The sequence below is a fragment of the Terrapene carolina genome, unplaced genomic scaffold (assembly GCF_002925995.2).
Source record: "Terrapene carolina triunguis isolate 2854851 unplaced genomic scaffold, T_m_triunguis-2.0 Scaffold211, whole genome shotgun sequence".
Lineage (NCBI taxonomy): Eukaryota > Metazoa > Chordata > Testudines > Emydidae > Terrapene > Terrapene triunguis.
This window is the reverse complement of record NW_020664562.1, coordinates 2,679,794-2,705,941: the sequence shown is the minus strand read 5'-3', so window position 1 is coordinate 2,705,941 and position 26,148 is coordinate 2,679,794. Positions and strand designations below refer to the sequence as shown.

Here is a 26,148-nt window from a genome sequence, read left to right as displayed (position 1 = left end):
AATATGTCAGTCTAATATGTGAATGTCAATGGAATGACAGCAGCACAGTAGATGCCATGGAAGATCAGCAGTAGACGCGTTAAACACTCTCCAAAGCCCGTTTACAAAGTAAAGATTTTCAGGTAAAATGTTGCCAACCTGACAATGGTCCTCATTTTTTAGCAAATGTGTGACAGGCCACCATGACAACTGATCTCAACTCTGACCTTTGGAGTAATTCAATGTTGATGGCTTGTTCAATGTTGACTTCATTGCGAAGACTAACAACTGGGTTGGTGGATTTCACAATGTGGACAAATATCTACTAGGAAACTAACCATATCATTAACTCTCATTACACAGGCCAACAAATCAGCCCTCTGATGACCAACCTTGTCCATATTTGAACAGTGACCAATTCTGCTGAGTCGTCTAGTCCCTTAGCAATTCTGCATCACAATTATTATGGACTATTTTAACTACATGGGTTTTTTCAGTAGTGTGTGTTACTTACTGAATCTAAAAAATGCTCATTGCCAAGAGTACTGCTGAAGTCAAGTCGGTGAGGAGCGCTATATTTTTTAAGAGTACAGTTGCACAAATAAAATACAAATATTGCAAACAAATTAAAAAGTGATCAGTGATAATGTTGCTTGGAAAACTGTAAACAAGTATAAATTTCAGCATTATAAACAAGTTTCTGGGAAGACTACTATGTGGTGTTTTGATTTCTACAAAGTTCAGACAGGGATCTCAGAAGAACTTGGTATTGCACATTTGACTAGTAACGCTAAGGAGGTTTATTATTTTTATTTTGCAGATCCTGGGAGAAAAAAGATCAGTCATTGGCTAGTCAGCATGGAGGAGGGTTACAGGATTAGATGGAGCATGGTCTAGTCCAGTTTGGCAATTCCTACCTTTCTGGTATGAATTAAAGTGAACACCTGGTAGGACCAGCTATTTTTAAGGTTGCAAAGTAGTTTCCATTACAACTCCATTTTCACACACACTACTTTCTGAAACATTCACCATTGGGGCAAAAATGTCCATGCTTGATCTCAGTCTAAAACTGGATTTGGAAAGTTTGAGCAAAATTCCTTTGGCTGTATTGAGTTCTACTTTTCCTGTTTTAGGAGCACACAGGGTATAGAGAAAAAATAAGAATTACCCAAAAAGCTATTTTAATACAGCACAAAGAATCAATAAAAGACACAATCACAATGTGTAAAAGTCTTTGGAGGTCACCACTGAACTACTAAACTAAACTTCTCTTTCATGGTACAATCTTTAATTACAAGTTCTCCAGGCTTCTTAGATATACATTTGCGTTTAAGGAAACATTGTGTTACATATTAAATTTTATTACATTATTGGAGAAATAGTCATGTGATCACACAATTAAAGACGGTCAAGGAATGCTTATGAAGCAAAGGAACACAGAGTTGAGGCTGTTCATTCATAATTACCTTTCATATACAGTAACTCCTCACTTAACGTTATAGTTATGTTCCTGAAAAATGCGACTTTAAGCGAAACGATGTTAAGCGAATCCAATTTCCATTAATGTAAATGAGGGGGTTAGGTTCCAGGGAAATTTTTTTCACCAGACAAAAGACTATATTATATATATATATATATATACACACACACACACACACACACACACACACACACACAGTATAAGTTTTAAACAAACAATTTAATACTGGTACACAGTGATGATGATTGTGAAGCTTGGTTGAGGTGGAGGAGTTAGAGGGTGGGATATTTCCCAGGGAATACCTTACTGCTAAATGATGAACTAGCAATTGGCTGAGCCCTCAAGGGTTAACTCTCACACTCTACAAGGCATCAGGAATGGAGGGAGGGTAGACAGCATCGCAGACAGAGACACACAGCGTGTGTCAGAGAGAGAGAGAAAGAGAGAGAGAGATGCGCATTTCCCCTTTAAGTACGCTGACCCTACTCTTAAGTACACTGCCTTGTTAATTAGATCAGCTTGATGAGACCGCAGCTGCTGCCAGCAAGCTCCCTCCGTCCTGAGCCCTGTCCTGTGTCCCCCCGCTCTATGGAAGATGGGGTAAGCGGGGTGCAGGAGCAGAGGGGAGGGGAACACTCTGACAGCCCCCCTCTTCTACCCCCCCCCCCTCCCGCACAGCAAGCAGGAGTCTCGGGGAGCAGCTCCAAGGCAGAGGGCAAGAGCAGCACATGGCAGTGGGGGGGAGGGACAGCTGAACGGCCGGTAATTGATAGCCTGCTGGGCGGCTGCTGCACAGGGAACTTAGAGGGGGAGCTGATAGGGGGGCTGCCGGTCCACCCTGGTTCCAAGCCCCCACCAGCTAGCTGCAACGGGCTGCTCTTCCTGCAAGCAGTGGACAAAGCAGGTGGCTGCCAAATGACATTAGAAGGGAGCATTGCACAACTTTAAACGAGCATGTTCCCTAATTGATCAGCAACAAAACGTTAACCGGGACGACTTTAAGTGAGGAGTTACTGTATTCTGACTTTTTGGTGCTTAAACCATGAAACTTAACATTACATGAATGTCCATTTTTTTTTCTTTTTTTTTTCCATTTAATTAACATGTAGCTCTGAGTCTGCTACCACATTTTTCAAAGGAAGCCATTCCTCAGGTGAAGGAGATTACGGACATGGTGCTGTGCAGGAAGAATATTCCGTAAATGTGATTATCTACAGCCCACTAAAAAGATCAAGTCAAGAAATGAAAACAGGAGAGGAAACAAGAAGAAGGTATTAAAAGGAACAGAGAGAAGAGAAGGGATGGTCTGTGGCTTTGAAAATATTGCCAGTCAGATGTAATATCCAGGTAAGTTGGGGCGAGGGGACTGGGGCATCGTGACAGCGTTACTAGACATATATGTTCAATAATAGCATCCTGTTCAGTACTGGACTGTCCACAGAGGCGTGTTACAAGAGATCCTAGAGTGGCATAAAGTTCATAAACACCTTTCCAGTCATTTGTTACATTTATAACGTTACAGATGTGTCTGGACCGGGGTCGGCAACCTATGGCACGCGTGTCAAAGACGGCACGCGAGCCCATTTTTAATGGCACGCTGCTGCCTGCCGGGGTCCCGCTCAGACCGCTGCCGAACCCTGAGCGGGGCCGACGTCCGGGACCCCGGCAGGCAGCAGCGTGCCATTTAAAATCCTGCCCGGCCCAGCCTGCTCTTCTCCGCCCCCCGCCTACTGCTCTCTCTGGCGGGGGCAGGGGGCAGAAGCAAGCTTGGTCCTGCCGGCTGCTGCTGTTAGGCAGCCTCCACCAGCAGCCAAACTTCCCCCTCCCCCGCCTCTTCCCCCAGTGTGCTGCGTTGAGCCCCGCCTCCTCTCCCTCCCTGCCGCCGATGGCCCTTGCAAGGGAGGGGAGAAGAGGAGCCCCAGCGCCCTTGCTGCTCAGACCGGGAAGGAGGCAGAGAAGAGGCAGGACTGGGGCCTTGGGGAAGGAGGGTGGAATCAGAGCGTATCTCTCCAGCCCCCTGCCGTGAGCCACTCAGGGCAGGGGGCTGGGAGCACCTCCCGATCCCAGCCCACCCCCCAGACCTCTGCCCTGACCCCTGCACCCCCCCTCACACCCCAGCCCCTTAAACCCCCCCCACGACCCCAGCCCTGACTCTGCACCCCCCACATATACTCAGCCCCCCCCACACCCCATGCCCTGAGTCCTGCACCCCCCTCACACGCCCCCAGCCCTCTGCCCTGACTCCTGCACCCTCCTCACACACACCCTGCCCTGACTCCTGCACTCCCCACACATACCCAGCCCCCCTCAACCCTGCCCTGACTCCTGCACCCCCTCACGCCCCCAGCCCTCTGCCCTGACCCCTGCATCCCCCTCACACTCCAACCCCTGCCCTGACTCTGGCACCCCCCACACATACCCAGCCCCCCACACCCCATGCCTTGACTCCTGCACCCCCCTCACACGCCCCCAGCCCTCTGCCGACTCCTGCACCCTCCTCACACACAGCCTGCCCTGACTCCTGCACTCCCCACACATACCCAGCCCCCCCACACCCTCTGCCCTGACTCTTGCACCCCCCACATTCCCACCTGCATCCCTCGCACCAAATGGGAGCTGCCCAGGTAAGCACTCCCCACCCAAACCTCCTGCCCCAATCCTGAGCCCCCTCCCTCATTCTAGCTCCTGGCCAGACCCTGCACCCCAACCCCCAGCCTGCTCCTTCACTCCCAGCCCTGTGCTCAGTGCACCCCTACCCTCAGCTCAGTGCAGAGAGAGGAAAAGAATGGGCCAGAACCAGGGAGAAGGTACCCACTCTATGTGGGCAGGGCTGGGACCCCAGACCGGCAGCAGGCTGAGCGGGGCCGGCAGCCGGGACCCTGGCTGGCAGGAGCCAGCGGACGGAACCCCAGACCAGCAGCGGGCTGAGCCACTCAGCCTGCTGCTGCTCTGGGGTGCCGGCCCCGTTCAGCCCGCCGCCAGTCTGGGGTCCCGGCCGCAGGCCCCGCTCAGCCTTCTGCCGGTCTAGGTGAACGGAACCCCAGGCCGGCAGCGGGCTGAGCAGGCTGGCGGCGTAAAATCAGTATTTTAATTTAATTCTAAATGAAGCTTCTTAAACATTTTGAAAACCTTGTTTACTTTATATACAACAGTAGTTTAGTTATATAATATATAGACGTATATAGAGAGACCTTCTAAAAAATGTTAAAATGTATTACTGGCATGCAAAACCTTAAATTAAAGTGAATAAATGAAGACACAGCACACCACTTCTGAAAGGTTGCCGACCCCTGGTCTGGACGTTTATAAGTACATATAAAGACAGTGACTCTATCCCAAAGAAAACCTTGCATCACTCAGGAACGATAAAAACAGAGAACAAGGAGCAGACCTTACACAGATAAATCTCTTACATAGGGTGTGACTACACAGTAGCTGGGAGGGTGCTTCACAGCATAGGTAAACAGACACGTTTTTTTCTGCTTGAGCTAGTGTGTTAAAAATAGTGTGGCAGCAGCAGCATGGGCAGCAGCTCAGGATAACTACCCGAGTACCACCCTGCCCAGTCCTATGGGTACAGACTCGGGTGGTTAGCCCAAGCCCCTATCTGTGCTGCTGCAGTCAAACTGTTATTTTTAGCATACCAGCTCAAGCAGAGCTGGCATGTGTCTGTCTGCCCACTCCGGGAAGCATCCTACCAGCTGCTGTGTAGACGTCCCCTAATTTATAAGCTAGTGGCATAGGAAGAGGACTGGGGAAGAGAAGTGGCACTTGAGTAGTGCTTGAAAGGCAAAGCAAATAACAAATCAAGGTGTAAAACCTACCCTTCATCAACAGTAGATCAATTTTTTTACTAATAAGTGAAATATACACACCACTTTCTATTGCACCTAAAAAGCTGCTTTAAATATATATTTATCCTAAATGCTAGGAGTCCTGTGAAATGTTTGTTTTTTTTCATAAACACACAAAAGACCTGCCCAATTACATATTTCTCTAAGACTCTGAACCATTCTGTTTTTTTTAGGGTATGCAATATTTTATACATTACAAGGACTGAAAATTACACTAGTTTGATGAGGTTTAGAACTGGCTATATTCAGTCTTGGATCTATTCCCAAAAAATTGCTACATTCGGGGACCAGTGAAACTTTACCATCTGATATTTCATGAACCATCAGGGCTATAAAAACAAAATGCTAAATGCTGCTGGGTGGAAGGGATCTTGCAATGCCACACAGCTTTCATTTCTAGCCATGAGACAGTGGACTCGGAAATCAGAATGAGGTGACTTTTAAGCATCTCTTTCTCCTCCCCTTTTTAGCAGCCAATATTACAACACTGTCAGAAAAGAGCTTGGAATCTCAGTTGACAAATGGGGTATAAATGTTTCTAGCTCTTATCATGATTCTGGCAGCTAAAGTTTCAGAATTCTTCTGGGCATTTAAAAAATAAAAATGAAGATAAGAATTAGGTAGGCTTTTTATAGCATAGAATTTACCTAAATTAACATTCAGAACAGGGTTTTACCATGTCTTAGGTGAGTGCTTGAACTATTGGGGGGTGGTTGGTTGCTTGCGCTCTCACTCTCTCTCATTTTTGTGAAAATTTTTGAAAGCTCTCTGTTTTGATGCCAAATGAAACTAAATGTCAAAACCTCAAAAATTTTTCACTAAAAATGGAACTTTTGTTTTTTGGGTCAGCCCTACTAGAAACACTTGGCAAACCAGAGTAAATACACTCAGAACCAGTCATTTTTTTCACTGATGTGTGTGTGTGTGCGCACACGTATATATATATTATATAAAAACTGTACATACATTGAGAGTTTTCCCTCTCCCACACCTTTCATATGTTGCATTCTTTGGGAAGGAGTGTGGAGAGGAAATCAGTATGCCTAGCATCTGTGCCCTCACTATGTACCTGATTAGAGGAAGCTGTGATTTGGTTGAAAGGATACAGGGAGTGTAGACAGTAAACAAAGCTGTCAGAAGTACTAGAGGTTCCAGAGGATTGTATGTGGGATAGACTGGGGAGGGCAGACTAACAACTGTGTTGGGGTAGGAGAGCACTGTATAAAATGTGTAGCAAGAACTGCTTGCCTATGTGCTCTCCTCAGTGTCATTGGTTGTTTAGATGGTGTGCCTGCTGCTCAGTGCACTACTGTCCTGTAGGAGGCATAATTTTGTCTGTAGTGTCTTTGAAAGAAGATCTGTAAAATGGGTGCTCCTGTAGAGAGTAGGTGGCTCTCAAAGGTAATGCAATAACTCACCGTTTTGCCGCCAGTCATTGATGCCTACCGAAGGGAAACGTTATGCTGTGTGCTAAAGTGAGTTAACTTTACAGCTATTTATATGGCCCGTAACTAAAGACATTTTATTAACTGGTATATCTTTTATGTCTGGAAGATTTGTGCTGTGTGTTATAAGTTTCAATTACTCTTTTTTGGCTTTGGTTTACTGAAGAGAAATGTTAGCAGTAACGAGCTGCTTCAACTCCTCATGAGACTTCAATGATTAATTATTCTATCCATTAAAATGAACAGATTGCAATTAATAAAATTAAATAGCTGGTGAGAAGGGGTATTCTTTTCCATGCTGCATGAACAATATGCCTTGATAGATTAATATTACATTAATAGGAGGAAGCTCTATAACAGGAAGAATATGAAAGTACATTTTTAAATTCATATTTTGTGGGCTGACAGTCTTGTTTAACAGTTGACTCATTAAGAATACAGCCTAATTACTTGCCAGATAAAGAGGCATCAGGTATTTATTTACAAAGCACCAGAGAATATCTTGTTAGGTAAATCTGGGGGTGGGAGTTAATAATTCTTAGCTCATATGGGCTAGTGGTAGGGCTGCAGCACCATGGGAGATCTTGCTATCTTGACACCTTGTCCAGCTGGGCTACAGAGGCAGTCTCACTGTATGCGCAAGGTTAATGTATGTCCCTTATGCTGCTCAGTAGTGGCAGCACTGAAAAAGAGTGGCTTCAACTAGTGTCTGAAAGAAGTCCCTGTCCAGCTCTCTGATGGAATGATGAATGCTGCAATGTAGTAGTGGAGAGGGCCATTGCTAGTGGGGGATGGGAGGCGAAGAACGGCAGAGATCCAACAGGGACTCGGAGCTCTTTACACATGAGGATTTAAAACACATACAGCCCTCTATCTATTAATTTAGTAGGCCAGCTTTCTTGAAGGAAAATTTGAAGCTTCAGCAGCCAAATGCAACTGAAATAACCTTTCCACTCTAGGTGTACTGTTCTCTCTAGATTGTTTTAGTTGGCACCCTTCTGTTTGGTACCAAAAAGAGTTGTCTGAAAAGTTGGGATGATGGCACCATACTCAGACCCTTCACTTTGCTCTTCCAGCCCTACCAACTTAATTCAGAAGGTTTTAATGTAATCAGAATACATTCACTAAATTTGTATGATATAACTGGATAGTTATTCATCAGGATTATAGTAAAACCTAGAAGGTTAGATAGGTAAAGCCTTACATTAGGAAATTATGTAACCACTCAGGTAAAATAGTTTCTTAGGGTCACTGTGGTTTAGTGATTAGAATGGTTTCCTGGGTTTTATTCCCATCTGCCACAGACTCTTTGTGTGACCTTGTGCTCATAACTTAACTGCTCTGTATTTAGTTAATTCATCTGTAAAATAAGAATAATACCTCCCTCCCAGGAATTCTGAGAAGATTTGATTGTTTATAAATTGTTTTGAAATATATTTAAATATATATTTAAAGCAACTTTTTTGTGCAACAGAGAGTGTTGTGTGTGATTTTAGTAAAAACATGGACCTATTGTTGATGAAAGGCAGGTTTTACACCTTGATTTATTAGTTGCTTTGCCTTTCAAATACTGCTCACCTACTATTTCTCTTCTTTAGTCCTATTCCTACTCCACTAGTTTCTAAATAAAGGGACATGGACACAGAAGCTGGGAAGGCACTTCTCAGTGTGGGTAGACAGACACATTCTAGCTCTGCTTGAGCTTCAGCAGGCCAATGTAATTTTCAGTCCCTGGAATATATAAAATATTGCTTATCCAAAAAAACCGGAATGGTTCAATGTCTTGGAGAAATATGTAATTGGGCAGGTCTTTTGTGTGTTTATTTAAAAAAAAAAAATGTTCCACTGGATTCCTGGCATATAGGATAAATATATATTTAAAGCAGGTTTTTTTTAGCAACAAGCATTATATAGTGGACAGGCTGCAAAGACACTTTGGTTGCGCACACATCAGTTTGTGCAAATGTCTATCAGCTGGGTGTATTTTCCTTATATTTTTATTTATACATCAATAAATATTTCTACTTCAAAATTAGAATAGCATATTGATGTAATGAGTTTCAAAAGACTTAACCTTACATCCTGTTCTAAGAAAACTGAGTTTGTCTTAAATTTAAGATAAAAGGACTCCCTTAGGCATAAAGGCTGCCATGAACATTTCCTGATTTCTCCCAGCAAATGGGGACAAACATATCTGGCCCTGATAGACACTAATGTAATATACTTTTGACATGCACACAAAAGGATGCTCGTTAAAGAGCTCAGTCAAAGACAATTGAAAATATAGGACTAGGACGCTTGCTGGGAGGAGGGATCCAACAACTCAGAATGCTTGCACCCCTCCTCCTCTGCCTCTGGGGTGGTACTGTTAAGTCAGTACAGGAGACTTCACCAGGAATGCACTGATCTAATATATTCCCTCCTGGAGCTCCTGCAGAGCCATGACTGCAAATTAAAGCTGCCCTCCTTTGGCCCAACTGCAAGGAGAACAAATGCTGCCTGTCCTCATCCACATATACATCTCTTTGGGCTACTGGAGCAGAGAGAGGTTCAGGCTGAGTTTATATCGTTTATCAACTTGCAGGGCAGTCACTTAATCAACATGCCTTAGCTCCCCATCTGTAAAATGGGGATACCACTACCTCTTCCCCCCGCTCTTTGTCTTCTGTATTTAGATTGTAGGCTGCTTGGAGCAGAGACTGTCTCTTCTTACAAATGTATAATCATTACAATGGGATCTTGATATCACACAGGAAGTCTATGCACTATTGTAATACAGATAATTATATTAGAAGTGTCTTATAGGTATTTACACACATTTATTTACTTTATGTATTATGACACTGCAGTATCATTTACTCATTTAACATCACAATGAGGAGATGAAAACATTGCAAGGTGATTAACTGGTGCTGCAGGACATCTACTAAGTCTTTGGTCTATACAGTTAATATATGGATACCTGATCTGCTTCATATCCAATTGTTTTCAAAACATTTGACATTTTAAACATGCTCCTGAGCAATTTAGAAATGTGAGGTTTCAAAAATGTTGGAAAAAAATAATTTTCCTGCTTTGTAACTAATCATAACACATTTTCAAACTCCGCCTGAGCTAAAAGTAAACATTTTTAGATTAAGCATTTGATGTTTTAAAATCTGTACCAGGGCCAAAGGAAAAAGAAAAAAAACTTTCAGCAGATACTTAACTTTCAAATCCCCTGCCTGGATACCAAAATTTTTTTTTACAGTTGTAAAAAATATATTTGAAGCTGAAGACAGACACTATTTATCAATGTGATTTTGATGGAATAAATATAATAAGCCACAACACAAAATAAAAAACCTATTTCATACACATTTGGCAATTTGTTCTTAGATTACAGATAAAAACATCAACAATGACTTTTATACGGCCAAACATTGCTTTCTGTTTGGGAAAGGGAATCTTATTTGGTTTCTCTCTGATGTCTTTTTTAATGAGGAGACTTGAAACAACAAGGTGAGAGCTAGCTTCGAGTATGCATTTTTTCTTTATTGATCACCTTTTGGATTGGTGGCCAAAAACTGGAAGACATGATAAGGTGAACCAGCTATTATCCACTCTGATTCATATACAGTAAATGAAGTACTTCTCAGGAAGAGCATTACAACATAGCTGGACAGTAGTGATGTGATTCTACAACTTGCCAGCAATTGAGAACATTTCCGTAACACACAGAGTAGCTTTGATTTGTTTCAGTGCATCTTCTCAGATAACCTACTAACTAGAACATGGGCCCTCAATCGAGGTGGACATGAATAGCTTCTGAGAGTCGCGATTATTTCCCCTTTCTTTATGGCTAGATGGGAGCGTGGTCCTGTTGTAACATGGGGGCCATACTATAAAAAAGTTGGCAACCACTGAATTAGATATTAAGAGGGTAGGGAAGTCATCTCTTCATCTGTGTTTATACAATTCCTAGCACAATGGGGCTCCAATCCTGATTGGGGCCTTTGGGAGCTTCCATAATATAAATCATCATTATTAATATATAAAGCACACTGGAGAAAGTGATTATTACTACCTCTGCCCTGGATATGCATAGGGTTATCATATTTCAGGTTCCCAAAAGGAGGACACTGCCGGAGGGGGAGGGGAAGTTAGAAGGGGGTGTTACTGTTTGGCGATGCTGGAGGGAGTAGTTGGGAGTGCTAAAGAGGAAACATGCGGCCTCACTCTCAAGGTGGGGAGCAGTGTCATGCTCCCTGTTCTGGTGGCAAGGTGGCTTGCGCAGGCCCAGGACGCAGCACTGGCCCGACTGTCAGTGCCTCCCTATGGGCCTCTCTCCCATCCCAGGGATGGGAGCTGGTGCCTGGGTGGGCGACTGCAGGGGAGGGCACGGAGACAGCTCTTTCTGAGCCGCAATGTCTGCTCCACAAAAATCCAGGACATTGCCTCTTATTTGAAAAATACACCCAGGAAGAGGATCACAAAAGAGGTCATGTCCAGGAAAACCAGGACATATGGTAACCCTAGATGTGTGCATGTATATCTTATTACTATTATTTACTCAGATCACTCATGGGGGTGAGGGTGGGGGCAAGAGTACTGCACCCATTTAGGGATGGGATTAATCTTCAAACATGGTGATCTGACATGGCTGGAGCATCTCAGGACAGTAGAAAAAATTCAGAACTAAATAAGATCATTTGATATTCCAATAACCTTTCTAATAAAGAACCATTCTACCACTAACTTGGAAATAATTTTCCTTCATGGGGTATTAGTGAAGCCACACACTGAAAAGTGATGCTGTTAAAGTGGCGGAGCATCTTATGTTTATTGTTTCCTGGAGCCTGATCCAAAACCCACTGAAGTCAACAGGATCCTTTCCATTGACTTCACTGGGTTTTGGATCAGGCCTTTAGTGACTACCAGCTCAAAACTGCTCTACTTGGAAGTAAGTAGAAAAAAGAAATGGGGAGGGGAAGAGAAAGGACAATTTTACTACTATCACTACACAAAAGTCATGATTAATGTAAAGAAATTGGCCTGTTATGTCTGGCATGAAAGGATCTTATTGATTCTGTTTCCTACTATATATTTACTTGCTGTAGTAGCATGAACAGTCCATTTTGTTGCTATTCTGTAAGTACCTTTTTATATTTAATAATCCATTGAAATAGATACATATTCTGGGAGTGTTTTAAACTTGTAAAAAGGCATTATAGTGGGCCACTTTTCAGAAAAAAAAGTTGGAAAATGCAAAGTAGTCTGAATTCATGAGGAAGGTGTTTATTTTGCCTACACTAATCACGAGTAAATATCTAAATTGGATTTGATTTTTTTTAATTTTAAGTTCAGCAGCTTCCTTGTTAGATCTCCATGTAAATAAATTTGTCAAGGGCATTCTCCTGGTTAAACAAATAAACCATAAACTTTGATAACAACTGTAATTTTATTACAGTATGGGGGGGGGGGTGTTTCTCTTCCTGGACAATGTGTCTTCAGTATCAAACTGTGTCTGTTGAGAGGAAAATAAGGGAAAATCTAATCAAAAAGAGAAAAGAAGGGTATAAATTGTTTGGCTGATAAATCTCATTTTGTTCTAATGAGAGCACAGTGCCGTATCATTCTTCTAGATTTTCTGTTTTGACTCTTGTGATTTCCCTCCCCCCATTTTATTGTGTGATCATAAAATTTTATGATTTAGTGCTCATGAAAAGTGAGGGATTTTAAAGCCTGGCATTAATGTTAGAAGGTGCTGTACAATGTCCTTCCACATACTGTTACCAATATATTTTAGTCTCGCCCAGCAACACACTTGCTTCCTCGCAAAGAACCTCTCAACCTCTCCAATGGGACCTAAGTATGGGCTTAAGTGCTCTGCTAAATACAGTAGAACCTCAGAGTTACGAACACCTCAGGAATGGAGGTTGTTCATAACTCTGAACAAAACATTATGGTTGTTCTTTCAAAAGTTTACAACTGAACATTGACTTAATACAACTTTGAAACTTTACTATACAGAAGAAAAATGCTGCTTTCCCTTTATTTTTTAAGTAGTTTATGTTTAATGCAGTACTGTACTATATTTGTTTAGGGGTTTTTTTGTCTCTGCTGCTGCCTGATTGCATACTTCCGGTTCCAACTGAGGTGTGTGGTTGACTGGTTAGTTCGTAACTCTGGTGTTCTTAACTCTGCGGTTCTACTATACTGGCTAAAGATAAGAGGAAATGAAGTAATCTCTGGATGTAGAGAAGATTCCAAAATGAAACACCCATGTGCTCCTGGTGCTACATTTGAGATGGAGAGGAGAGCAAACAGCTTGGTTTACAGATGACTTTCAACAAATGGGAGTGTGAGGGAAGAAGGTTGGAATCCTGGTTTTGAAAGTCCCATGAGAGGGCCTACTACTTGCATCCAAAAGATTTATTTATTTTCATTTCTATGTCTTGGTTGAGCAAGATCCAAATAAATATTTCTTTGTGGCTGCTCTAGTTGAACCAATGTCTCAAATCAGCAGACTTGTTTTTGATGGTTAATCTGAACTGACTTCATTTGGTGGTTAAAGTGAGCCCCTCCTGTTGTGGGGAGATATTTGGTAATTTTGTTAATAAAAATCGATCAGATTTGTACCAAACTGTTTGGAACCATGGAATCGGGTCAATATTTGGAGGGGGGGGGGGACATGCTAGGTTTTTCTGCAGGAGTTGCAGATAGCATTACAAAGGTTCAGGGTAAAGATGATGAACACAGAGAAAAATGGTGAAGAAAAGAAGAAGAGAGGAAAGATAGGCCACTGGTTAGAGTGCTAGTGTGGAATATGGGAGATCCACATACAATTCCCTGCTCTGCTAAAGACTTTGTGTGTTACCTTGGGCAAGTCACTCAGTCTCACTGGGCCTCAGTTGTCCTCTGTAAAACAAATGCTGTCCTATCTCTCAGGGATGTTGTGAAAATGAATACACCAGAGACAGATTAATAGACAGAAACTAAAACCATTTCCTAACTTAGTTCTTTCTGTAATAAACATGGTTATTTATTACACATACTAAATGGTTGGATAACTCTAGTAGATCAATATGCCCCCAAAGATGAATAACAATTTCTTCTATGAAAAAATAACACTTATGACAGATGTTACACAATGAAACAATATGTTGAACATGACAACGTTCAAGCCTCCATTATAGCATTTTGCTCTTTGTTGCTATTTACATTATTATAGTACTTATGTATGGCATTGACAATAAGCTTTTAAATTAAATGTTGAATAAAGGAAGATTTATTGTTACTATCCTTAATAGAGGGATTTTAAAATCTTTAGAGTCAAGCAAGGCATACTCATATTATACTCAGTCTTTTCTAGAACATCTGTTTGATTGGCTTGTTAACTCTATTTCAATTATATATATTGCAGCAGGAGCAGGAGGGACTGCTGTAGTTAAGGATAAGATGTAAGTTCCATAATGACCCTCTTTTTCAGTTTATCATAACTTTCTCAAGCAAAATTCCTATGGGCTGAACTCTGTATATTCCTCTCTGCCTAGAGACACATTTCTATTTATTCATTTTTATATTTTAAGAAAAATCCATCAGATGTTTTCGAGTTCTGTGTATGATTGTCTTATATGTCCTTAAATGTAATGCTTAAATAATACAGCAATGGGCACTACAATAAAACCTTATATAGATGTTCCTATCAGAAATTTTGCAGACACACAGCCAGGAAAAAAATATTGGTTAAATCCACCTTGTTTGTAGAAATCAATGAGACCTAAGGAACAAGCTTAGCTTAAGGGAAATTGATTCCCTAGTTCTGTGCACTGAAGTTTCTCTAAAACAGACACAGAGGCTTTGGTTTGCTTTCTTGGTTTCATCTAATCCTTAGAAAACTGGCGATGCAAGTGCACAGTAAACTTTGCAGTTCAGTTTCTCTGCGTAATTTAAAACAGCTTCAAAAGTTGACGAGCATGGGGGACAATAAGGCACTTCTTCTAGTGTTTGCAGTGCTTCCTGAGCCACCTGACAGCAGCTTCATCAGCAGAATGAAGGGCCCTAAGGCTAGTCAGTTGACACTTAACAACAAGAACCATTGATGGATGGAGGCCACATTGACGAAGTGGGTTGTCGCGCAGACCCCATGTGTAGAGGTTGGCGGTACACATTCATTGGCCAGTGGGAATCTGTTCAGTGGAGCCCAAAGATGATATGGCAGGTCAAATCCCGGAGGTCGAACGGTCGGATCAGCGACGAGGAAACCATTCCAAACGTCTTTAGCCAACCAATCATTGTGTCACAAGCTTGCTGCTGACAAATTCTGATCTGGCAGTTGAAACCACAATGGATGCCTTGACGTAAGTCATCCTCTGGGGTGACTGAAAATGTCCATGTACAGTGCGACACCTTGATTGGCACACAGCTTTTCCACCAGTCTGGCTGCAGACTTTCTGCGATGAATGTGTGGAGGGGTTATACTGCTCAGAACTGGTAGCCATGGGACAGGAGTGAAGCGCAGGGTGGCTGTGATGATACAATAGTCAAGTTCAAGTCGACGTCGACCACTTTAGTGTGAGGTGAACACCACCACACAGTGGCACAATATTCTACTGAAGAGTAGCACAGTGCCAGATCCAATGTGCAGTGTCTGTGCGCCTGTGCCCCATGTCGAACTGGCTAATTTGCTGGTTAGATTATTCCTGGCCCTGACTTTGGCATCAGCCTTTTTTAAATGGTCATGGAAAGTCAAAGAGTGGTCCAGCGTGACACCAAGGTAGACTGGTGTTGCCTTGTGTTTCTCTCGTTTTCCATTGAGGAGGACACCTAACTTACATTTAGCACTTGTATTGTAGAGTGGAAGACGCTCAAAACTGTCTTAGTCACACTTGGTTGGAGGCACCAACTGCTACACTAGGCTGCCATCTTGGCCAGGTTGGCGTTCAAGATGTTGTCCAATTTGGTGAAAGAGTGTGACTGGGTACCACAGCAGATGTCATTTACATAGATCAGGGGTAGGCAACCTATGGCACGCGTACCAAAGGCGGCACTCGAGCTGATTTTCAGTGGCACTCACACTGCCCAGGTCCTGGCCACCGGTCCGGGGGGCTCTGCATTTTAATTTAATTTTAAATGAAGCTTCTTAAACCTTATTTACTTTACATACAACAATAGTTTAGTTATATATTATAGACTTACAGAAAGAGACCTTCTAAAAACATTAAAATGTATTACTGGCACGCGAAACCTTAAATTTGAGTGAATAAATGAAGACTCGGCACCACCACTTCTGAAAGGTTGCCGTCCCCTGACATAGATAAACTTGCATGACTGAGTCAGTGGCAGGTCGTTTGTGTACAGATTGAACAGGGTGGGCACAAGCACAAAGTCTCAGGCAAGCCACTGGATTGTCTTCTCAATTAGCTTGTTCTGTTTCCCGTATGTATGCGAAAACACCTGTCATGAAGTAGAAGTTCAACAATGTCCACCACCCATGCTGGGAAAGCTCTTGACAATTTTACCAGAAGAGAAGTGTGCCACACTGTATCGTAGGCCGCTGTCAGTCCAAGAAAACAGCTCATGTCTTCAAGTTCTGTTGAAACCTGCTTTCTATATATTTGTAAGGGCTAGGACTCAGTCACATGTGCTTTGATCCTTCCAGAAGCCAGCTTAGTCAAACAGATTTGTACCAAACGTGGTCTGCAGATATACGCTGGAGGATAAGATGCTTAAAATAATAAGGTACTTAAGAGGAATCTTAACTTGCAATAATTTTAAAAGTCCAGCAAACCTTACATACTAGATACTACATACATATTAGTATGTCTGGAACATTTTAAAATGTCACAAGAAGGTGGTGGGCCTAACTAGTAACCACATTACCTTGAGAAATGACCATCTACCATGAGGTAAGCGTGGGAAATTATTGGAAAATTGTGATGAAGGGGGACAGAGGAAAGCTGGGTAATTCTGGATGATCCAGGCAATGGCCTGTAGATATGTCTTTCCTAGAAGTGGGGCTTGATCTATACTAGATGAGAAGCAAAAACATCCAGACATCGTACTCCTGGAAACTGTTTTCCTTTTCTTCTTCTTCCTGCTGAGGGTGGGGAGGGAGCCTAAGAGAGACCTTCTGCTCCCTCAGAGAGGTCTGATTTCCCTCTGCTCCTGATCAATCCACAGTCACCTACTGAGGGTGAAAAGGGGATCTGCACAGATGGGAACATGGTGTACTGTATGCATACAGGTACACAACAAAGGGCTAGAGCTTGTTGTTTCTGGATGGCTTCTTTGCCTGCTTCTCCAGCCTAAAGAGCAATAAGGCATCTCAGCCTGAGGGAGCAGCTGTTTGCTCATGGGAGGTAAGAGGAAACTGGGGAGTCTGCCTGCACAGAGCTCAGCAGGGGGTGGAGCCTAACATGGAAATTCCTGCATCCTGATTGGACAGAGTTCAGGAAAACACCTATTCATGCCAACAGAAGTTATGCCAGGGGAACAGAATTATTTTCCTGATGCCCTAAGTGTAAACAGTTTGAATTAGTTTTATTACAATCTCTTTATGCATTAATTAAGCCTTGTGCCATGGGTTTAAACTCATCCCAAAACAAAAGCTTGAAGGCAGTTCTCCATTTACAGTTCTGGGACCAGCAAAATTTGGATATCTCCCGGTCCTTCAACCCAGAAATCTGCATGCAGTTCCTCTGCTTTATGCAGAGAAGTCCTCCACCCCAGCAAGCATCTATTTTTAATTGTATCCAGGCAGAGTGGGTGTGTTTTTTAAATTGATTCCTGTTACAGCTCTTTTCTATCGATTGCTGCCGGGAACCTTATTGCCCTACACTGTCTGTGCCTGTATTGCATTCCCAACACGCCTTAAATTTCCCACTATTACCACCACTAGGGCTCTCAAGCAATTAAAAAAATTAATTGTGATTAATCGTACTGCTAAATAATAATAGAATACCATTTAAATTTTTTTGATGTTTTCTACATTTTCAAATATATTGATTTCAATTACAAAACAGAACACAAAGAGTACAATGCTCACTTTATATTTATTTTTGATTACAAAGATTTGTGGTGTAAAAAACAAAAATAGTATTTTTCAATTCACCTCATACAAGTCCAATCTCTTTATCATGAAAGTTGAACTTACAAATGTAGAATTATGTACAAAAAACCCTACATTCAAAAATAAAATAATGTAAAACTTTAGCGCCTACAAGTCCACTCAGTCCTACTTCTTGTTGAGCCAGTCACTCGGACAAAGAAGTTTGTTTACATTTGCAGAAGATAATGCTGCTTGCTTCTTGTTTACAATGTTACCTGAAAGTGAGAACAGACGTTCGCATGGCACTGTTGTAGCCAGAGTCGCAGGATAATTACGTGCCAGATGCGCTAAAGATTCATATGTCCCTTCATCTTCAACCACCATTCCAGAGGACGTGTCCATGCTGATGACGGGTTCTGCTTGATAACGATCCAAAGCAGTGCAGACTAATGCATGTTCACTTTCATCAACTGAGTCAGATGTTGCGTGGATTTGATTTAAATTGATTTAATTCACCTCAGGAAGACTCGATTTAATCATGGATTTCTACATAAAAGTGCATTCTTCTTTGTTGTTATAACCTTAATACATATTCTTCACAACTCAGAGATAGATGTAGGTTTCATTTTTAGAAGGTACACACTATACATTTTTTAAGTGATTTATTTTGAAAACTTTTTAGATTAGTTTTACAGCTATATCAGAAAATGAATGATTGTTTGGTTATTTCATTTACCAAAGGTAATTGAAGCAGATATTTATGAAGTCATTGGGAGGTGAACTATCTCCAATTCAACAAGTTAATCATTAATATTTGGAGGATTTTCTTGCCATGCTGAATTAGGAGGAGAACATCACCAGACAGACATTTAAATTGTTTTATTTAACTAAAACAACGTTATGTATTCTGGACTTTTTTCTTCAACAGCAAACATATAATATTTTAACAAAACAAGCATATGAATTTTTGAATTTAGTTAAGCATTCAAGTTTTTCTTTGTTGCACTGTTTGCATTTTGCACGCATGCCTGTCTTATACACAGGTAGAGGAACTTCATTAAAATATTCCCAAACTGCGTCTCTTTTACAGCCTGCTGCCATTATAGGTTCTCCCTTCTAGTGAGAGAATGTACGGTAGATCTCAAATCAACGAAGGCTACACTCAGAAAGACCTCAAGACTTTTGGAATATGCTGCTCAAACAGTTTCACTTTTGTTTCTACTGCCTGTCCCTCCCTTCTCACATTTATTTCCAGACTTCTGTTAACAAGCATGTTATCTCTGGACACACAAATCCACAGTTTGAGAACTGCAAAACTAAGCATCTCTGATGATATCTTCTAGACTGAGCACTGAGTCCCATTGGGTAAATAGAAAGATTAACCTAAATAATCTATACAGAAGCCACTGAAACCCCATAAAATTGGGTCCCTAATCCAGGAACTTTTGGAACTCATTTACAAAACTTTTCTTAAATATTCCATGAATATATGGTCTCTTATTATAGAATTAGTATTTATAATCACTATTCCATGATGAGATATCTTTGAGCTATAATGTATCTTAATTAAAACTATCTTTAGATAGGTTTTTTCCTCAAAACGCATTTTATCAAAAAAATCTGATTTAATTTAAAAAATTACCAGCAGAAGGTTGATTTTCTTTTCTGGTGGCTCGGGATCTCTAGTTTACGCATCAGAGTGTTGCTCTTTTAAGACTTTTGAAATCATGCTCCACACCTCATCCCTCTCAGATTTTGGAAGGCACTTCAGATTCCTAAACCTTGGGTCGAGTGCTGTAGCTATCTTTAGAAATCTCACATTGGTACCTTCTTTGCCTTTTGTCAAATCTGCAGTGAAAGTGTTCTTAAAATGAACAACATGTGCTGGGTCATCGTCCGAGACTGCTAGAACACGAAATATATGGCAGAATGAGGGTAAAACAGAGCAGGAGACATACAATTCTCCCCCAAGGCGTTCAGTTAAAAATTAATGCATTATTTTTTTAAGAAGCATCTTCAGCATGGAAGCATGTCTTCTGGAATGGTGGCCGAAGCATGAAGGGGCATACGAATGTTTAGCATATCTGGCACGTAAATATCTTACAATGTCAGCTACAGAAGTGTCATGTGAACGCCTGTTCTCACTATCAGGTGACATTGTAAATAAGAAGCCAGGAGCAGTATCTCCCATAAATGTAAACAAAATTGTTTGTCTTAGCGATTGGCTGAACAAGAAGTAGGACTGAGTCGACTTGTAGGCTCTAAAGTTTTACATTATTTTGTTTTTTAGTGCAGTTATATAACAAAAAAAATCTACATTTGTAAGTTGCATTTTCACGATAAAGAGATTGCATTATGGTACTTGTATGAGGTGAATTGAAAAATTATTATTTCTTTAGTTTATCATTTTTACAGTGCAAATATTTATAATAGTAAAATAATATAAAGTGAGCACTGTACACTTCGTTTTCTGTGTTGTAATTTAAATCAATATATTTGAAAATGTAGAAAAACATCCACAAATATTTAATAAATTTCAATTGGAATTCTATTGTGTAACAGTGCGATTAAAACTGCAATTAATCGCAGTTAATTTTTTTGAGTTAATCGCGTGAGTTAACTATGATTAATAATCAACAGCCCTAATTACCATTGATAATAGAGCTAGTGCGGAGCATCCAGGTGGTTTTAAACCACCACTTTTATCTAAACCTGCTCTGAGCAAGTCTAGATGACATGTGATTAGCACACTAGCAACCAATGACACCTTGTTTACATTAGCACTCCGACCATTGATACCTACCCAGTTTTAGTTACAATAACAAGAACACTTAGCTCTTGATATAATGTTTTCCATCTGTAGTGCTTAATGCTAGCAATAGTTTAGGTACCAGTCTAAACTTTTTTACCACAGCATTATGGGTTAGATGGCATAGTGGGGATAACAGCACTGCCCAGTTTATTCTAGTGTTTCCCTGGTTGCAATTGGTGGGGCTGTACTAGTGCTAGACCAAAGGTAGAATTGCTAAAAATTCTCAGTGCAGACAGAGCTCAGAGCAAGAGCAACCATAACAGCAGTGGAAATGTTGTGCACTGTTGCCAGCATTTTCATTTGTGGATGGGCATTGCATTACAGGTGTGGGATGGGTTTGCATCACCAAATTACTCCAATGTTGACAAGACTCAGAACCCCTCTAAAAATTCTCTAAGGCTAAACCAAGCAGGCTGAGCTGAGTAAAGCTGAGTAGGCTACAGTCAAGTGAAAGATTGTACTGCCTCTCCTTGGTCGCTCAGCATCACAATTCTAAAAACAGTCAGACTGGTTGTACCCTACAAGCTCTCAACATTGAAGGCACTTACTACTGGGCCCCAGTTAGGGGACTCTACTCTATGAAGAAAGTGTGAGGGGGAAGTCACCTGCTTTCCAGACTCCAGCTGAGCAACAAGGGGCAAAATATTGCATGTCATGTGCATTCAAATTAGACTCAACACCAAGAGAAGAATAGCACTAACAATGAGTTAAGCCTGTCTTCCTCATCATCACCTAACATGGCCGTTCAAGTTCTCTCAGGAGCATCTATCAGAGAAGCTGAAATGGAAATCAAGCACAGCTTGTTATCCGGGACAGATTTCTCAAATTTCTCCTTCTTTCACCTGTCTGAGGAAGGAACTGAACATACAAATAATAATAAAACAAAAGGCACCTAAAATGAAGGAGTATGACTGAGGGCTCTGAGCAAGCAAACATTTTAAAGCTAGGGAACTTTGTATTTAGAGCTTATATATAGCTTTTTACATCTTCAAGGCACTGTACCAGTGCTGACAATCTAATCCTCAGAACCCCTCTGTGAGGTAGATAAATGTAGCCTAGAATAACTTGTTGGAACATCCAGCAGAATGAAATTCAAAATCCCCTCTCCCCAGAGAATATTCCTCAGACATCCCAGCACCAAAAGATATAGCATTTCCCTACATTTGCATTAGTGATGTGTGTAGGCACACACATAAAATCCTGGCTTCAAGAAGTAATTTGAACTTTAATAGACAAAAGCTGTGCATTGAGTAAAGGAAAAAGCTGTCTTTAACTAATTCAAGGGTGCAATTTTTATTATTCTTCATCTCACCCTTTAATTTATGATGTATGTATAGAACAGATGGGAACTCTTGCTCAAAAACACACTATAGGATTCATTAAACCAGATCTGACTGTTGGTCTATTCAGTTTCACATCTCAGCTTTGGCAATACCCAAAACCTGATGCTTTGGAAGAAAGTGAAACAATGATGCACTTAGAGGCAACTGTGCAATGCTGTACATAACCAAATCTCCCCCAAAATAGGAGATTTGATTACCTTAATTTATCTTGCATAGCTACAAATGCTATTAGCGGTCATAAAAGTATCCTGGCCTTTCATAAATCTGGCCAGAGCATTTTTCTATACGACCCGATTAACACAGTTAGAATTAAACAAGGTACATGTGGACTTCTTGCAACTACAAAGCCCCACTGCCTGTTTTTGAATAGATCTTTTTGTGACAGATTAGTCTCCGATATGACTACAGATTTGGGCATCACTAATTACAAATACATTTGCATCTCTGTGGTTTCTCTTTGTATAGAATCAATGCTGCGACCATAGCATCAGCCTCCTTCCTGCTATTCATTATCTCTATTTCTCTTTCACCTCACTCCCCACATTCTCTTCTTCATGTAACTGCACCTAAAACATTCTCCCTCAGAGTCTCATTTCATTTCAGATGTATGCTCCCCAGTCTCTCTCCTCCATCCAAACCTGGTCTTACTTTGCCTAGTTTGTCCTGAAGATAAGCTTAGCTCCCAATGGTCTGCAGAAATGCCCTGCCCATAGCTATTGGTTGGATCAGATGTACTGCTGCTTTTATGGCTCCCAGTTGTTGACGGGGGAACATGCAGCAGTTTTTTGGCAGCTGGCAGAAGGAGGGAGAGGCTGAGCACTGGCAGTGCTGTGGCTCCCTTGAGTGCTATGAAGCACCGTTAGCAATCAGTGGTGGCTGTGGCACCATGGACCACCAACATCCCTTGAAGCTACATTTAAGATTCATTGCCCTAGGTGACATCCTACAGTAAAATCTAGCATTGCTAATCTCTATGCTTGTAGTGGATTGGTTGTGACAGCTCTCTGATACAGTGCTTACTGTATTTCTTTTTGCCTTTACTGAAAGAATAACTCTACAGATGTGTCAGATGGAATTTTGTTTTGGATTAACAACATAAATGTTTAATAGGAAATTTAAAAAACCTTGCAATGTCAGATCCAATTCATCTTACACAATGCAACTGCCCAGGATAATTTAAAACATGAAAGGAGGAGTGAAGCAAGAGGTTCAGTCTATTATGAAACAGACTTAGAAATCTAGGGAATTCTGATTGGTTGTTGATGAGGTTGCACAAACCCTATGCTCAAGTGTAAACTTCTCCCTCTCTTTTTTATATTAAAAACTGTGCAGGACATATTTTACATGCCATGCACACGGAAGTACGGCACATTGCCAAACCTGGAGACCAATGTGTTCCGTTGATCCACAGAACAGATGCAACAAGGACAGCAAAAAGGCAAGGCTCCCCCCCTGCCCATACTGCCATTCCAAAATGTCTCAAACCTAATCTGGAGGGCCCACTTCTAAAAATAAGAGGATAGCTTGGTCTCTAGGTGCATTCCAGCCCCAATCCAGCAAAGCATTTATGCATGTGCTGAAGTGCCACTGAATTCAATGGGACCTAAGTACGTGTTTGAAGTGCTTTGGAGAGAAGGGATGGATTGCTGAATTGGGGCCCCAAACCATAGATTGCCTGCCTAGACTGACAACAAAGATGGTATGGGAAACTCTTTATAGGAAGATGGAAAAGGAAATAAATTTGAAACAGTCCCCTGAACATCTGATGGCGATAACTTTCAGTAGCTTCATATCTAGCCCAGGGTGGCAAAGTGTCAACATAAAGGGGCAAGATTCTACATCCCATTACAATCCCTTGTGCCCTCAAATTCCTCTTACCTTTTAAACATAATTTAGGTTCTCATGTGACTGAAGTTATGGTATATGCCCTTGTGTTACTGTGTACTAAAGGCATGCAATGAAAAAAATCTCCCAGAAATGCATTGTCTGACTAGTCTTACTGCTTAAATATCAGTTAACATCTATCTAAATATTCCTTTAATAACAAAAGAGGAAATTTTGCTCTTAATATCCATAAAGTCTGTATTATATAAAAGTTCAAATACTGAAATTAGAATTCCAAATGTATCATCTTACAAGATAGTAAAGGAAAACATGAACCAAAAAAAAAAAAAAAAAAAAACCCAAACCAAAACACCCTCATCATAGAGGTTCACATTTTTGAAGACCCTCAATTCAGATTACAGATATAATTTGAGGTAGTTTTACTTTGTGTCTGCTGCTGGGAATAAACATACCCTCAACAGACAGGTTGAAGTGAAGCTCCTCCTTCTTCCTTACTTCAATAGCAGTGATAGCTTTGCTACTGCAGAATGGCATTCTTAATTCTGCACAAATAATTGCTATAACAACCACCACAGAAGAGACGCTTGGCATTCTAAATAGCAGTGCAACTATTTTAAGAATATTGACTCCAAGGATCCAATACCAAATCATCTTGCTAGTAGGAAATAGTTTCCTTATAATGTCTGGACAGGCCTGGAAACCTCACATTATGAAATGTGTTAAGAATGATTATAGAAAAATGTACACAATCTACTCCTCATCAATTACAAAAATAGTTAAACATATGCTAATAGAGTCTGAAAAAAAATCACAATGTTGACGTTACCATAATTAGCATTTAAGTACCATGGCAAAACTCTGATTTCAAAACAATCTTCTTTCCAACTACACAGATTAGCTTTATGTTACCATGCCATGTTCAAAATCTTCCTCTAGCACCTCAATCTTCACAGGTTATTTAAATATTATTGATAACTTCCCACTTCTAATTTTACAGTACTTTCATATTCTGCTCTCTAGAAGACTTAGGGTTTGACATTTTTCTCCTGTTATAGTGGGATGGAGGGGTTTGGGGAATTTATTTTGCTTACATAGTAGGGGTTTTAAAGCAAATTTTACATTTGGCACCTGATAGCAGAAAAATAAAATGTATAACTTGTGAATTCGAAGTGAATGGTTGCCCTTAAATTTCCCTACACTGTGTGGAGTTGAAGATGATACCATACTTCAGATCGCTGGAAGCAGAACGTTCCATAGATCTGCAATAAACGCTCTGATTTCACATCTGATCCGAACAACAACATAATTTCAACACTCTTCCAATACTATCCCTTAGATGTGATAACTCCACTAGTATTGTCATGATTCAGTTCAACTTTCTTTTTCATTCTTAGTTCATAAGAAGGGTGAGACTGCCAATTAGAATTTCAAAAACATTAATGATGCGTAAGCAAGATAAGATCCCACAACACTCACCACCAAATACATCTCCATTCTGGTAGTTCTTCCCCTTCTGAGCTTCCTCTTCATTTTGAACAGTAGAAACATGCTTGGCTGACGCACAGCCCATAGCTTCATTCAGTCAGCTCCAGCTGGACTGAACCACAAATCATCTCTACAGATGCCTAAGCATTGTTTTAAAAATAATCCACCTTCTTGCTTGGTTGTCAAGACACTTCTACCTGCAGATATAAGAGGAGAAAAATATTTCTAAGCATATTGACAGAAAGCCATCATTAAGAAGGTTGCACTTTTTGGCAAACAGGAAAATATCACGATGGTATTTTGGGGAGAGAACTGCAGGAAAAACACTGTCTCAAAGAATACACGCACATTTTTTCCCCCCTGAAGCACATATGAGAAATCAGAGACATTTGCTTCTCTTGCTACTTTTCATAATCTGTCCATCAAGCTAATTTTCTTAGGTTTCAGAGTAGCAGCAGTGTTAGTCTGTATCCGCAAAAAGAACAGGAGTACTTGTGGCACCTTAGGCCTGGTCTACACTAACCCCCCCAATTCGAACTAAGGTACGCAACTTCAGCTACGTGAATAACGTAGCTGAAGTCGACGTACCTTAGTTCGAACTTACCGCGGTCCAGACGCGGCAGGCAGGCTCCCCCGTCGACTCCGCGTACTCCTCGTGCCGAGCAGGATTACCAGAGTCGACGGCGAGCACTTCTGAGTTCGATTTATCGCGTCCAGACAAGACGCAATAAATCGAACCCAGAAGTTCGATTGCCTGCCGCCGAACCAGTGCGTAAGTATAGACAAGCCCTTAGAGACTACCAAATTTATTAGAGCATAAGCTTTTGTGGGCTACAGCCCACTTCTTCGGATGCATAGAATGGAACATATATT

At 41.2% G+C, this 26,148-nt stretch overlaps 1 protein-coding gene across 2 annotated transcripts in view; it reads right to left on the bottom strand.

Annotated features, from left to right (window-relative positions):
• Positions 1-26,148, bottom strand: part of LOC113407422 (uncharacterized protein C1orf21) — a 191,388-nt gene that overhangs the window by 92,510 nt on the left and 72,730 nt on the right. For both annotated transcript variants that reach the window (XM_026655923.1, XM_026655922.1), the window contains exon 2: positions 25,267-25,472. In XM_026655923.1, the coding sequence (XP_026511708.1) occupies positions 25,267-25,360 (94 nt within the window). In that variant the 5' untranslated portion in view covers positions 25,361-25,472. The remainder of the gene's footprint in view (positions 1-25,266; positions 25,473-26,148) is intronic.